Source organism: Phalacrocorax carbo, chromosome 2 (genome assembly GCF_963921805.1).
Source record: "Phalacrocorax carbo chromosome 2, bPhaCar2.1, whole genome shotgun sequence".
Classification (NCBI taxonomy): domain Eukaryota; kingdom Metazoa; phylum Chordata; class Aves; order Suliformes; family Phalacrocoracidae; genus Phalacrocorax; species Phalacrocorax carbo.
The window spans coordinates 72,036,321-72,050,755 of record NC_087514.1 but is presented as its reverse complement, the minus strand read 5'-3'; the positions used below and the strand labels follow the sequence as shown (position 1 = coordinate 72,050,755).

Here is a 14,435-nt window from a genome sequence, read left to right as displayed (position 1 = left end):
CCTTCAGTAAATGGGTCAGTGAATGCTGTCACTCACCTCCACTGAGATAAGCTAGAGACCCCCTTTGTTCATCCATCTAACATTATCTCACCAATGGACACAAGATTTAGTCCTAAGTCAGCATCCTTATTCCTGTAAGTGCAGCAGCTGTTTTTTGGTTGTGTTCTTTTTTTTTCCCCTCAGAATTTCATTTATTTATGCATTTCTGTTACATAAAAAATGGAAGTGTGAATAGATTATTTACATGAAGGCTTTTTTAAGCAAGAAATGTCATGGTTCAATGAACTCAGATGCCATTTATGCAAGGAGAACTAAGAAAAAAAAACCCTCTATGTCAATGCATGCAATACAGTAGTAAATATTTTAATGCAGTGTGATGTAGTTTTTATCCTTGACAATAGAGCAGAAGCAACATTTGCAAATTAGGTTGCATCTGTTAATATACATGCAACCCTTCTGCCAAGTATTGATTGACTGACTGAGGAGAGAGGTTCCTGTGCAAATAAGTAAATGAGTACCTACCTAACATCCTAAGAAAACTAACCACACTTCTCCAGGGACCCTTGAGGACAGAAAGTCCTCCCTCACAGGCATTTTATACACAGAAATCTTCATCAGGGAAGGAAGAATACAGTCAGCACACTGGGAAAAGGTAAAACTGAAGTATATATGCAAATAATGTGATAAAAGATGCCTTCCTGTACACAGTAATGTGTACACATCCAGATCCTTCTCAAAGGACTCATGAGAATGTCTCAAAATAATGACAGCTTGACTGCACCACCTCCTCATACTACTTTTGGCAGATAAAGTGTCTCTCTATAAATTTGAGTTTGGCCTATCCCCATTTAAATGCTCAGCTTTATTAACATGATAGAGACCTGTAAGAGGCCACTCCCTCCTTAGCAAACTCCTCCTTATATAAAGAGATCCAAGAGCATTGCAGCTGGTCATTTGGCATCTTGCACTTCAGCAAGGGTAGACCTTTTTTTCCTTTCTCAGAGTATCTTGGGGAACCTGCTCCCCCTCAAAAATTCAAGCATCACTCACCTACTTGTAGACAGATTATGCTTGAGGAGACTATGGACATGGAGCTTTCCATGGTAAATCAAAGCATCATTTTGCCAAGGAAGATATTAAAGAGCTCTCCCCCTTTAAGAACTTGTGCTATCAATCTTGCATATGAATGTGTTTGCAAAAGTTATCTAAATGTCTCTGTGAAATTATAAAGGAGCTCTATTATCAATACAGCCATTATAATTTTTTATCTTTTGAAGAATACCATTAATAAAAGTTTGCATTGTTCTGTATTAATTTACTGTAATTTCAGACTCTGACAAATACGGAGACATGAAGCCTCCCCCACTTTATTGTAATATATCCTGCTACACATCTTTTAATGACAATTTATGGAAAACATTAGTCATCTAGAAAACAGTCTTTATGTTCATGTTCTAGCAATCTAACACACCAGTAATCTAGGTAGATGTCATCTAAATTTTCTTTGCTCACTGAGATTCACTGTGTATTCTCATTTATTGTTTCTTGTCCAATTTGTGTATGCCTGTAACATCCAACAGCAATAGGTCTGTAATACTTAAACATTATTAAGTACAATTAAGTATACTTAAGGAACACGAGATGAATTGTCCAGGAACTTCTGTTCTGCAGGAAGTCTGGTTTTCATGTAATTCCAGATCAGAACAAGAAGCCACGATTTCATATTTTCTAATGAAATAAAACCAGGCAACCAGGCAACACGTACTGTTTTGGGTGCATCAAATCATCTTGAATGCCATTACGCAGCACATGTGGGACAGCCAGGGGATCGGGCTCAGCCAGCATGGGTTTATGAAAGGGAGGTCCTGCCTCACTAACCTGGTCTCCCTCTATGATAAGGTGACCCACTTAGTGGATGAGGGGAAGGCTGTAGATGTTGTCTACTTGGACTTTAGTAAGGCCTTTGACACTGTCTCCCACAGCATTCTCCTGGAGAAGCTGGCTGCTCACGGCTTGGACAAGTGCACTCTGTGCTGGGTTGAAAACTGGCTGGACGGCCGAGCCCAGCGAGTGGTGGTGAATGGAGTCAAATCCAGTTGGCGGCCAGTCACGAGTGGTGCTCCCCAGGGCTCAGTGCTGGGGCTGGTCCTGTTCAATATCTTCATTGATGATCTGGATGAGGGGATTGAGTCTACCCTCACTAAGTTTGCAGATGACACCAAGCTGGGTGGAAGTGTCGATCTGCTGGAGGGCAGGAAGGCCCGACAGAGGGACCTGGGCAGGCTGGATTGTTGGGCTGGAGCCAACAGTATGAGATTCAACAAGGCCAAGTACTGGGTCCTGCACTTGGGTCACAACAAACCCATGCAACCCTACAGGTTTGGGGAGGAGTGGCTGGAGAGCTGCCTGGAGGAAAAGGACCTGGAAGTGCTGGTTGACAGCTGCCTGAACATGAGCCAGCAGTGTGCCCAGGTGGCCAAGAAGGCCAATGGCATCCTGGCTTGTATCAGGAACAGTGTGGCCAGCAGGAGCAGGGAGGTGATTGTGCCCCTGTACTCGGCACTGGTGAGGCCACACCTTGAGTACTGTGTGCACTTTTGGGCCCCTCACTACAAGAAAGACATTGAGGTGCTGGAGCGTGTCCAGAGAAGGGCAACAAAGTTGGTGAAGGGTCTAGAGAGCAAGTCTTCTGAGGAGCGGCTGAGGGAGCTGGGGTTGTTTAGTCTGGAGAAGAGAAGGCTGAGGGGAGACCTTATCACTCTCTACAACTACCTGAAAGGAGGTTGTAGTGAGGTGGGGGTTGGACTCGTCTCCCCAGTAACAAGCGATAGGATGAGAGGAAATGGCCTTAAGCTGTGCCAGGGGAAGTTTAGGTTGGACATTAGAAAAAACTTCTTCACCGAAAGGGTTGTCAAACATTGGAACAGGCTGCCCAGGGAGGTGGTTGAGTCTCCATCCCTGGAGGTATTTAAAAGAAGGGTAGACGTGGTGCTTGAGGATATGGTTTAGTGGTGGACTTGGCAGTGATAGGTTAGGGGTTGGACTCAATGATCTTAAGGGTCTTTTCCAACCTTAACAATTCTATGATTCTATGAAATTATTTTCTTTCAACACCCATTTCAATGAATTAAATTTCAGTTCATTTAGCTCTTTACCATGGCAAGTGAGTTGAAAGGCCAGAGAATGCAAATCAAATTTACCTTCATTCTTGAAGTCTCAGAGACTCAAAACCGCAGGACATGGTACACCTACTTTAGCTTTTAACTAACTAGCCTTTTTTTTCATACAGAGCCAGATTTTCTTCTCCCCTTCAAACTTCCCATCCTGAGGATATTCAGAACTGATAGCCAGAAGATGTCTCCTGGGTCACTGAATCTAGGTATTTTCCATGGGCAATATATCATGTAATCTCCTTCAGAAACTAACCTGCAGGTTCCTTTGAATGTCCTCATTGCTTATACCCAAATGCATCTGGCAGGCTCCTGTATTACAGAAGCAACCTGTGCGGACATGTATGTTGTAGAGACTGGCCATCTTGTCCACCTTCCCGATTCAGCAGGAGATAAGACATAAGAAAAGAAAGAAAAATAGACATTTTAAAGTTATGGTAAACAACACAAAATGTTTTAAAGGTACAATTCAATTGGAGGTAAATTAATTCTCAAAATTATAACCAACTCTTTGTAGCATTTAGCATACCCATACACATTTAGGATTTTTCAACCTTGTTATTCAGCTGAAAGAAAACAGTGGTGGAAGCAAAAATGCTTACCTTAGCATTGAGAAACATCGCACACAACACACAGACACACACAGAGGATACCAGTTCAGGTCCTGATCCTGTTAATTATTGTGGATGTGCTTAATTTTAAACCTGTGAACAGGTTCATTCACATCAGCAGTGCTAATCACAGGCCTGCAGTCAAGTGCCATTCAGTGTCTCGACAGAACCATCACCTACAACTGCATCTGCAGAGACTGAAGAGAGGCCTGGGGCACATCTTCAGTTAGCTAAACAAAGCCTTGTTCTCCAAGGATCTGAAACTGCAAGGCCTCATTACAGAAACTGATGGTATCTGTGGGATTTTGGCATACAAGTGCTTGAAGAATCAGTCCCCCAGCAAGCAATAACATCTGACAGGGCAGGGACTAAACCTCCTTGAGTCTTCTTCATACAAGTCCACCAACTCCCTGATGGACTTCTCTCTTGTGCTGTGCTGTTCTGTGTTATACCATTTCTTTATTGTCCACTAAATAATGAATGGGCAGAAATACAATACTTGATGACACACTGGCATGAATAAATTATGTGAAGGAATGGAAAAGATGTGCAAAGAGAACAGAAGCACATGTCTATATGTGCCTTGGAAGGAGGCACATATATTCATGCACTGGCAGGATGGCACTGCAGAGAAGAGATGGATTGTCAGGGTTTCATAGCACAGCTAAGAAACCATGGAAGCACACTGCAGGGATGTGAAAACACTTCATGTTGATTACAAAAAGCAACAACAGCAGCTGGTAAGGTTAGCTGAGCAGGTATAGCTACTGCCAGCTATTTGTTTGACAATAAATGATGAACATTCCTGTCCAGGACTGGGAGAAAGGGCAGTCAGATGGTCAGAAAGGTGGCATGAAACCTGGCACATCCTATCTCTACCACAGACTTCCAGAACAACCTTGCACAAGCTGCAGTAATCTTCCTGTGCTTTTGCTCTTCTGCAAAATGGAGAGCTGAGAACTCAGAATAACCACGCTGCAGGCTGAGAGGTCCTCATCACCCCGGTGACATAGTCCTCCTTGCAGGGAGCTCAGGCTCAGCTACATGCAGAATGACAGCTCAGCCTAAAGGTGCAGGAATGGAAGTGTCAACCATCTCAGCCTAACCACTGTCCTAACTGTGAGCTCATGCTTTATCTCCCTGAGGTATCAATGTAAACATTAAACCTGGCTTTTCTAGCTGGCTTAATCTCTATTTGCTTTTATTTTTTTAACATAAATTCTCTTCGTATAGAATAATAGTCCAATATATGTAGCAAATATTTTCTGGTATAATTCAGCCTATCTTCTGACACCATCAGTCCTCTGATGTCAGCTTATCTTCTGACATCTGAGTTTAACTGCCCGTGATACCAAGCACCTTTAACTTCACTATCTCAGCACCTTGAAAACCAAGCCCTCTGTCAGAACTTATTCCAGGCTGAAATAATTCAACCCAAGTAGTGTTCAGCTCTGCTAAAAGCAGTTCAAACAACATTATTTTTTTTTTTTATGTGTGGGGAACAAGGTACTCCACACAAAAATGTGCTGCATACACAGAAGAGTGCACAGGCTCTCAAGTTCACACTTAAATATGTTCTGCCCCACTAGTTCGGTTCAAAATGGCACAGTTCTCAAATGGAGATACAACCAAAATAACTCCATATACCCAGACCTGGGAAGCAAAGAATAGAATCAATCCTGAGATCCCTATTCACAATTAATGCCTTGGAGAATATCCTGTGTTCAAAGCATGTTTCTCAAATCAAAGTTATAATAAAAGGCATTTGTTGAGAAAGACTGTTGTGGTGTCATTAGCTTTGTTTTGTCAGAAGACTTCAGTCTGGGAACAGTGACATTTTCTTGACTTCTTTTTTCATTTAGATGAGAAAAGTTGTCATCCTGGCATAACATGGTTTGTCATGGTGCTAGTGACTTGTGGGTGGATCTATCATGCTATTAATGATGACAAGCAAGGCAAAAATCATGACAGATACTTCACTGCTGAATTTCTACAGTGTTTGGGCTTATTTGCTTAGCATACAAAAAGCTTTAAAAGATTTATTATTATTATTATTATTATTATTATTATTATTAATGTGATAATGCACACAGGTCTTGGGAAAGTGATGCACACTTCTCACTGCAAACAATGACACCATGTAAAGAATCAGTAAGGGCATCACTGCAAATCTATCTGTCTCTTGAATGCATGCTTGACTTTCCCTTGGACATATGCGTCAATTTCTTCTTGTTTGGTTTCACCCTAGAAATATGCTACTTGGGAAGTTAATTTAATCTCTCTCTGCAGTGCTACCACATAGCAAAATAAATAGAACATAAAACATCTGTTACAGTTATTTCAATGAAGAGAAGCTTATTTAAATAAAGCACATCTTTAAAATTGCCATAAGGAGCAATAACGGCTATGGAGCTCAGGGTTATGAAATACAGAATGCTGCTTGCAGCCCTGCCTGCAACAGTGGCAGCTGACTTTTGGGAGCCAGGAATATGTTCATCAATGATGCACAGAAGCATGAATGGTACTAATGGTAAGTACACAGCTTAATGTACTAAGATTGTCAGTTTTGGTGATTCCCTGGGTCTGATATTTGGAACTATTGTGCCTTAGTCTTTCAGAGCTTGAAGACTACAATTAAACTGCAAAACACATGCAGAAATCTTGCAGCATTTTTACTGATTTCAGTCAGTGAGGACATGGTAATTAAGCCATCATGGCATCTTAGAGTCCTGTCTGCCCCTTAGAGCCCCTTTGCATTCATTACTTATTCTTTATTGTGGGCGAAACCCTGTAGGTTGCTTCACACCCCAACTCTTCTGATGACAGACCGTCTTGTTTTTTGACAAGCATGAAGTACTTTTCACACTTTCAGGCTGTGGTCTTCGGGTTTAATAAACATACATGAATGAAGTCCATCTAAACCCATTTTTAAAAATAGTTCTTTTTTTTCTGATATAATTTCTATTTTAAACACAGTTGCCTTCCTCAGTGAGCCTTCCATTAGTGTTGCCAGATTGACCAAATGCTCACATTAGGGTCTTTTTTCATAGTGCTCTATCTGATAAATACTATTGCAATTTTTAAAATATTAAAAATATTGAGGTAAAGAGGGTTTTTCTCTCTGGTTTTGGTTATAGACTCTCTTGGATATCCAGTTTTTTAGTTCACACTCATCAGCTGGACAGCTCCAAAAATAAATTTGATTCTGGTGTGTTCTCATTTCCATTTCTGTGTCACACAGCTGCACCAGTGACTTCTCTGCCTTTGCTAAATGACTGACTTCTGCTATCGATTCACTTCTGGGCATCTGTGGTGGTCAAATAAAAGGTGTAAGCTTTTCTCTGGCTTCAGGATCCATTGAAATGAGCCTGAGAATGATGCTTACTGTAGGTAGATCTATACTAAGTGATAGTAATTATTTACAAATAGCACATAGGGTTTTTTTTTTCATTATTTCTAATCAATTAAGTCTAAGATTTTCACTAAGAATGACGGATTTCTTAGGAACCCCTGCTGAAGTCATTCCCATAGGATCCAATTCTGTAGCTCTTATTCAAGCAGGTAATTCTTATTTGTGCAAGTTACAAGTTGAATGAAGCACATGATTGGGAAAAGCCAACATGGCTTCATTAAGGGCAGATTGTGCTTGACAAACCTGGTGGCCTTCTATGACGATGTGACTTGCCTGTTTGACATGGGGCAGGCAATGGACATTGTCTACCTGGACTTCTCCAAGGCTTTTGATACGGTCCCCCACAGTATCCTGGAGAAATTAATGTGTTATGGCCTAGACAAGTGGTCTGTGCAGTGGGTGGGGACCTGCCTGACAGGCTGCACCCAAAGGGTGGTGGTAAATAGCTCCTTTTCAAACTGGCAACCTGTCACTAGTGGAGTCCCCCAGGGATCGATATTGGGCCCAATGTTATTCAACATCTTTATATGTGATCTGGATAACAGCATCAAGTGTAGCCTGATGAAGTTTGTGGGTGACACCAAATTGAGTGGGGAAGTAGATACTCCAGAAGGGAGAGCTGCTCTGCAGGGAGATCTGGATAGGCTGGAGGAGTGGGCCAGCAAGAACCTTATGTTCAGCATAAGTTCAGCAAGGAGCAGTGTAAGGTCATGCACCTGGGAAAAACATAATCCAGGAGTGCAGCACAGACTGGGATCCACCTGGCTGGAGAGCAGCTCTGTGGAAAGGGGGTCCTGGTGGACAGGAAGCTCAACATGAAGGAACAGTGTGCTGCTGCGGCCAAGAAGGCCAACAGGGTGCCGGGTTGCATCAAAAAGGGCATCGCCAGCAGAGATAAAGAAGTCATTATCCCACTCTACTCAGCGCTTGTCAGGCCACACCTGGAGTGCTGTGTGCAGTTCTGGTCCCCACTGTACAAAAAGGATGTGGACAGGCTGGAAGGGGTCCAGAGAAGGGCCACCAAGGTGATCAAAGGATTGGGAAGCTGCCATACGAGGATAGGCTGGGAGAACCGGGTTTGTTCAGCCTTGAGAAAAGGAGGCTTAGAGGGGATCTCATCACCATGTACCAGTACTTAAGGGGTAGTTACAAAGAAGATGGAGACTCCCTTTTTACAAGGAGTCACATGGAGAGGACAAGGGGAAATGGACACAAGTTGCTCTTGGGGAGATTCCGACTGGACGTGAAAGGAAAATTTTTCACATTGAGGACAGTCACCCATTGGAATAATCTCCCCAGGGAAGTGGTTGACTCGGCCGCATTGGATACTTGTAAGATTTGGTTGGACAGGGTGCTGTGCTATGTTGTATAGACTGTGCTCTTCCTAGAAAGGTTGGACTAGAAGATCCCTGGGGTCCCTTCCAACCTGTGATTTTACTGTGTGTCACAAGAATTATTCACATGAATAAAGGAACTTTTTATAACAGATCATGAGATGTTCCGAAGAAACCAAAATCATATAAGTCAATACCGGCTGGGACATCTCATTCTACTTTCTACAATGGTCAAATTTCAGAGCATTTTGTTTGTGTGATGGATTTGCTCATTACAAGAATTTCACTGCACACCACTGATGTCTGGTTATAAAACAGGCTTCATGACACTGTTCTCCACATCCACTGGTAAATTAATTCACTGATTCATGGCATGGAATTGGAGAGAAAGTAAGCTAGCTCTTTCTGTCATCCAGCATTTGACTGTGAAATGTTGTTGCTGATGAAAATGCATACTTAATCTTGTTTAATACAATTTAATAAGAAGTAGGTCAGAAGAAAAAAAAAAATCAGCCCTTGTTTCCAAATCATTGAGTAAGAGGAAAAAAGCATTTTAACTGAGTTACAGTATACTTAAAATGGTTTGCTGCAAAAGAGGCATTTTTTCCCATCCCAGGGAAAGAATTTCTACGTGGGCAGGTTCCCACAGTGTTGATGAATCTGATCCTCTCCTCCTTATTGCGTCTCTAGTTGTTGACAATGGTTTAAACTAATTGGAGAGTGGATGTAAATCTTCAGTCTACACCCATTCATCAGTCACTCTGATGAAAAACCCTTTGGTAGAAGGCAGTGAAGTATTAGGCAGAGATGCTGAAATTTACTGAAATTGCAAAACTCAGTGTCCTGATAGTGGAAATGGTAGCTTATCAGGAACTTTGCAGTAGATGTGATAATTATCCCTGCTGGTTTCAAAGACAGCCACATATCAGGTAAGATTGCATGGGAGAGAAGCAGGTTGGAAACATCAGTATAATGCAGAATATGTGGGTTGCCGTTCTGCAGGAATTCACGCTTAGAAGATGCCGTATACATAGCAAACTGCAGGTCCTCCATATTTAAAGGAGTAATAATAATTTTACATTTCTGTGATCCAGAAGCTAGAAGATACTTTGGGGATGGGGTGGCTGTAAGGAAGAAATGAAACACAGTATCGATTGTTAATGGAGGACCTCACATTTTTTCAACTGCTTTTCTCTTCTCTGTAGGACATGCAGTGAATTAGGGCATGGACATATTTGGATCATATATAAACTTCATGAGTCTGAGATCCAGCTATTTGAAACTGAATAGGCTGAGGAGTAGGCTAAACACCTTGGTTTTCTTTTATTTGCCTTCTCAAGGGCCACAGATCTCTCCAAACAATAGCATTTTCTCTTAGCTTTTTGTTCTTTTTTTTTTTTTAAACTGCATTCAGTAGCAATGAAAATCAGGTCTGATAAAATGACGTCAGGGAAAGGATGGATTCCAGGAAGAAAAGCAAAACAAAGGAACCCAAGCCCTTTGTGGCTTCCTAACTCTGACTTCAACACAGCATTCCCTTGTGAGTCATAGGAAAAGGCCTGTATCTCTGCATCCCATTGTGCATCCCTATCTATTTCGTAGGCTAAAGGCTTTGGGTCAGACTGCTACTAGTCAGAGGAGTGGAAGCCAGAGGCAAACAACACAGAAGACTAAGCTATAATTCGTATCAAGAAGGGATAAAGGGGAATGTAGCATACTAATACAAGTGGAAACAACTCTTATGAATAAAAAAGTGCAGTGCATGATACTGAAAGTTTAGTGACATAGGTTTTATTCATGTCCCAGTCAAAACCCTCTCTACCTTTTCCTCTTTCTCTTAAATCACTTAAATTCTTCATCTGTATTTATCCCCTGAAAATGGGGATAATAGATCACAGTGAGGTTGAGGATTAAAATCCCATGATGGACTGTGTTGAAATATTACTTTAATTACTTCTATACAGGGTTCTATGCAGGGTTTGTGTATGGGGCAGGAAGATGCAAGAAAGGTAATAGAGAAGGTGGAGCCAGGCTCTCTTTGTCTTTGAAGGATTCAAATGGTGGACTGACACTGGACACTGCAAGCATTCAAAGGAAGCTGATATGCTTTTACTGAGATCAAGAAAAAAGGAATCCAGCAGAGACTGTCAAAAGTGCAGTCCTTTTGCTGCTACCATGTGGTTTCTTTTCACATTTCTCCTCTGTGTAACAGGGTCTGTAGTTTAGAGCCACAGTTTGGCCCTGTTACTAAACAGAAAATATTTAGCTTCCCTCATTCATCTAAGATTCTTTCATCTGAGACTACCTTTTATCATCTTTCCAGTTTCCTTAGCAACATGCAAGGACACTCCAGAGAAGCAGTGTCAGGCAACACCTTCAGTGTAGGCTTTCATGAAGATTTCTAACCTCGACCAGCTCTGATGAGCAGTTTAGTAGTACGCAATTTCAAGCATACTCTTTTACATGTCTTTTTCCCCCCACAATGCAATATTAGAGAAAGCAACTTGGCCTGTACTCTGCCACCACTTCCGCAGGAAGAAGAGAGCTTCATTACCTAGTTACTAGGTTTGCAGTTATCACACTGAGTTTCTCAAGTACAGCATCTGCTTAAGCACAGTCAGTAAACCCCTACCTAGAGAACCCCTTGTTGTAAGGGCTGTCTTTAAGTGCCCAGTGCCATGTAACCAAATGCAATCAGAGATTCAGATTGTAATGGCATTTCTTGCCAGTTTGAAGCAACAAGGTGCCATTTATTGGCAAGCCAGCGTGGTTTGCTGCATTGCTGCTGTCTCCCTGCTTATGACACATCCACACTGCAGTTGGAAACTAATTGGAACCAAGGATATTAGTGGACGTTCAACAGGAATCTTCATAACAATCTTTTCCTCCTTGTAATCCTGTTTGTACTCTATTATGCTGGTCCATCTGCCATTCCTGGCTTCCTGAAATCAATGGCTAAATCTATAGCTAAAATCAATAGTGAGCAATCACCCCAGCAATTTTTAGGTAGCTATTGGGAAGATGGCCAAAAATCCCATTAGGGATGTTAAAAACACTTTTCTTTCCCTGAGTCATCAAAATTAATATAATAAGTGGATATGCTTCTAAAAGCATTAGTGTAACTAACTCAAAGTTGTTTGACCACCTCTGCACAGACGTTCTTAGCTGGAATAAAAAATGCTGGATTTCCATTTTCTCTGGCCCCCATGAAACAATGCTGCACTTCACCTGCAAAACTGAATGATTATTTTACACAAAAGTAAAAAATAACAGATGGAAAAAGCAAAAAAGGATTATGGTTTGAAGGACAACAAAGATCTCCTGCTAAATAACTTCCTGTGAAGACTTATTTCTCACAGATTAAATAGAGTAGAAATTATTCCTCATTGATGCTTAACAGCAACCCACTTTCTTCTGCAGGTACATGGTATGAATTTCCAGACAAGTACTGATAGCTACTACCAGGCTCTGGTCAGTAGTCTGATCAAATTGACCTGGCAACAGCTTCCTGTGCACGTGAAATGCTGTAGCTCCTTTTGCTTCCACTCTTCTAATTCACATATCATCATTGCTCTAATTTGGTATCTTTATATCAGAGGTACAGTGCACTGGAGCTAATCTTCCAGTGAAACTGAGGGTACCGTCTAAGCCACAAACAGCAATTTTTTCAAGAAATCTACTCACTATGGGCATTGCACGGCCCCTTTTATCATGCAACGATAAGTAGTGATATCAGTATGTATTCAACCAGCTGTGTGTATATACAAATGTATCCGCCACTTGACATCTGAAGATCTGCCAGTATTTAACATATTTCCTCTCCACTCCTGTGAGGTTAGAGTAAGTGGGGAAGACAGACACTGAATCCCTTAAGGTGTCGCTGAAAGACTACAGCAGAAGGAGATTTCACCTGGCCATTGCCAGTTCCTGGCTACTGCTCTAGGTCCAGCTAAGCAATTTATTAAAACATCACTGAAGGAAAAGGAAGCTATTAAAAGAGAACACTGTGAAACTAAATCAAAGAAACTGTACTCGCAATATGAAGCAACTACTTTTATGTGCATTTCCCACCCTGCTACACACCACTTTGTCCTGTGTTACTTCTGTTTGCAGACTTGTTCAAATACAAACAGACAGAATAACTTCTACCTGCTTATATTGCTCTGTCTCTTCCCTGGTCACACCTCTGCCATACAGCATCATTTCAGACTGCTTGTCCAACTCGCCTCTGCCTCACGTGGCTGGAATCTCCTTTTTTTCTGCTTCCCTGCCCAAACTGGTGTCTCTTTCTTTGCCCAATCCATGTAATAATGGACTTCAGCTGCATTGTGGGAAATTTAGGTTAATCATTAGGAAATATTTTGTAATAGTGAATATAGCTAAGTTCCAGAATGAACCGCCTGCAGAGGCTGTGGAAAGGTTCAGGTAAAGATGATCCTATCTTGGCACACAATGACGGTCGGTAACCTCTCATAGTCCCTGCAATTCTAAGATCTATTTTTCCCCCTCCATGTCTTCTCAAACCAGAGGGATGAATTTGGCTTGGCTGCTAAGCTGCTTACAAGACAGTTCACTGCCCTAGGATGCTTTGGATGCAGAAGGATAAACAGGGTTACAAAGAAAACAAATTTTCTTTTGTTTCTTAGGGGAGTGTCATTCTGGTTCTGTCCTTTTCTTATGCTGCCAGCATGTGAACACTGGCAGAAAGAGGCTACCAGGGTAGAGAGGGTCCCACAGTGACATCCTGTGTGGCTGTTCTTACATCTGAGTGATTTGGGGCCACACATTCCGATTTAAGACCCTGGTCTTCACTTCAGAGTAATAGAAAATAAAGGCAGTGAAGGACAAAACCAACAGTGGGTCATTGCATCTATCCTTAAATTAACTCAAGAGAGGCTGAGATAGAAGAAAGGTGGGTGAGACAGTGGGCAGCTGCCATCATAAAAGCAGTCATCAAATTGCATTATAGATTTGTGCTGAAGGGACACACATTGGAAGTTTCCTGCTGAGAAGTGTTGATAGTTTTTTTTCTTGAGAATCGGATGAAGAAAGATAACTTCAAAGTCCAGTCCTCCCTTCAGTCTATCTGGGTTGATGAGAGTGAGCCAGGACATGCTAACGTAGGCTCCTAAACAAAGCTGACCACAATCTATCTGAGCAGGGTTCTCAGTCTCCAGAGGCAAAGCTCATCCATATGCAACACTACAGAAGAGCCTTCCTTCGGCAAACCAAAATGTTTACATTCTCTATCTTTGGCAGCTGATTCCTGCTATAGCAGTTTGTCTATCACACACAAGTGTGAAGTGGCAGGCAAGAAGGCTGGGACTGCTAATGGACTGATGCTTGTTCCCTTCCTGACAGGACTTTTAGGAGGCATGGCAAGCATATATGGATACCAAGGGAACTTTTGCAGGTGAGACAATCACGGCAAGCTGCTTCTGTTTAGCTTCAGGCTCCAGGCAAAGGAAGAAGTGTGAAAAAGCAGAGTGGGAAAGAACTGAAATGATGGCCATTTTTCAAAAGATAGCTATGATGGTTTGCTCACTTTTTCATGCCTGTGACACACAGGAGAAAAAAATATTGTCTCAGAAGACCAGAGTAAAAAAGAAAAAGTTTTATAAAGGAAGCGCTATTTTTCACTGGGGACAGAAAACACTGTATTGAAAGGTGTGACTTGGTAAGAACTCTCCAGGGCACACAATTCAAGAAATGTTTCAGGTGAATTTCCATCTGCCCATCTCTGCCTCTTACCCCTTTCCTGTCTTCCAGCTCCCAATCTGACTTTATAGAATGAAATATGAAAGGATTGTAAAATAATTAAAATAATATTAGCACAAAGGGTCCCTCATAGCAGAGATGTTGATTTTTTTCAAATCTGCAAATGGAAGGGAATATGTAGCTTTGAACT

General features: G+C 41.7%; 1 protein-coding gene across 2 annotated transcripts in view; it reads right to left on the bottom strand.

Annotated features, from left to right (window-relative positions):
- MOCOS (molybdenum cofactor sulfurase) overlaps positions 1-14,435 on the bottom strand; it is a 227,698-nt gene that overhangs the window by 38,649 nt on the left and 174,614 nt on the right. For both annotated transcript variants that reach the window (XM_064443252.1, XM_064443253.1), the window contains exon 7: positions 3,427-3,543. In XM_064443252.1, coding sequence (XP_064299322.1) covers positions 3,427-3,543 — 117 coding nt within the window. The remainder of the gene's footprint in view (positions 1-3,426; positions 3,544-14,435) is intronic.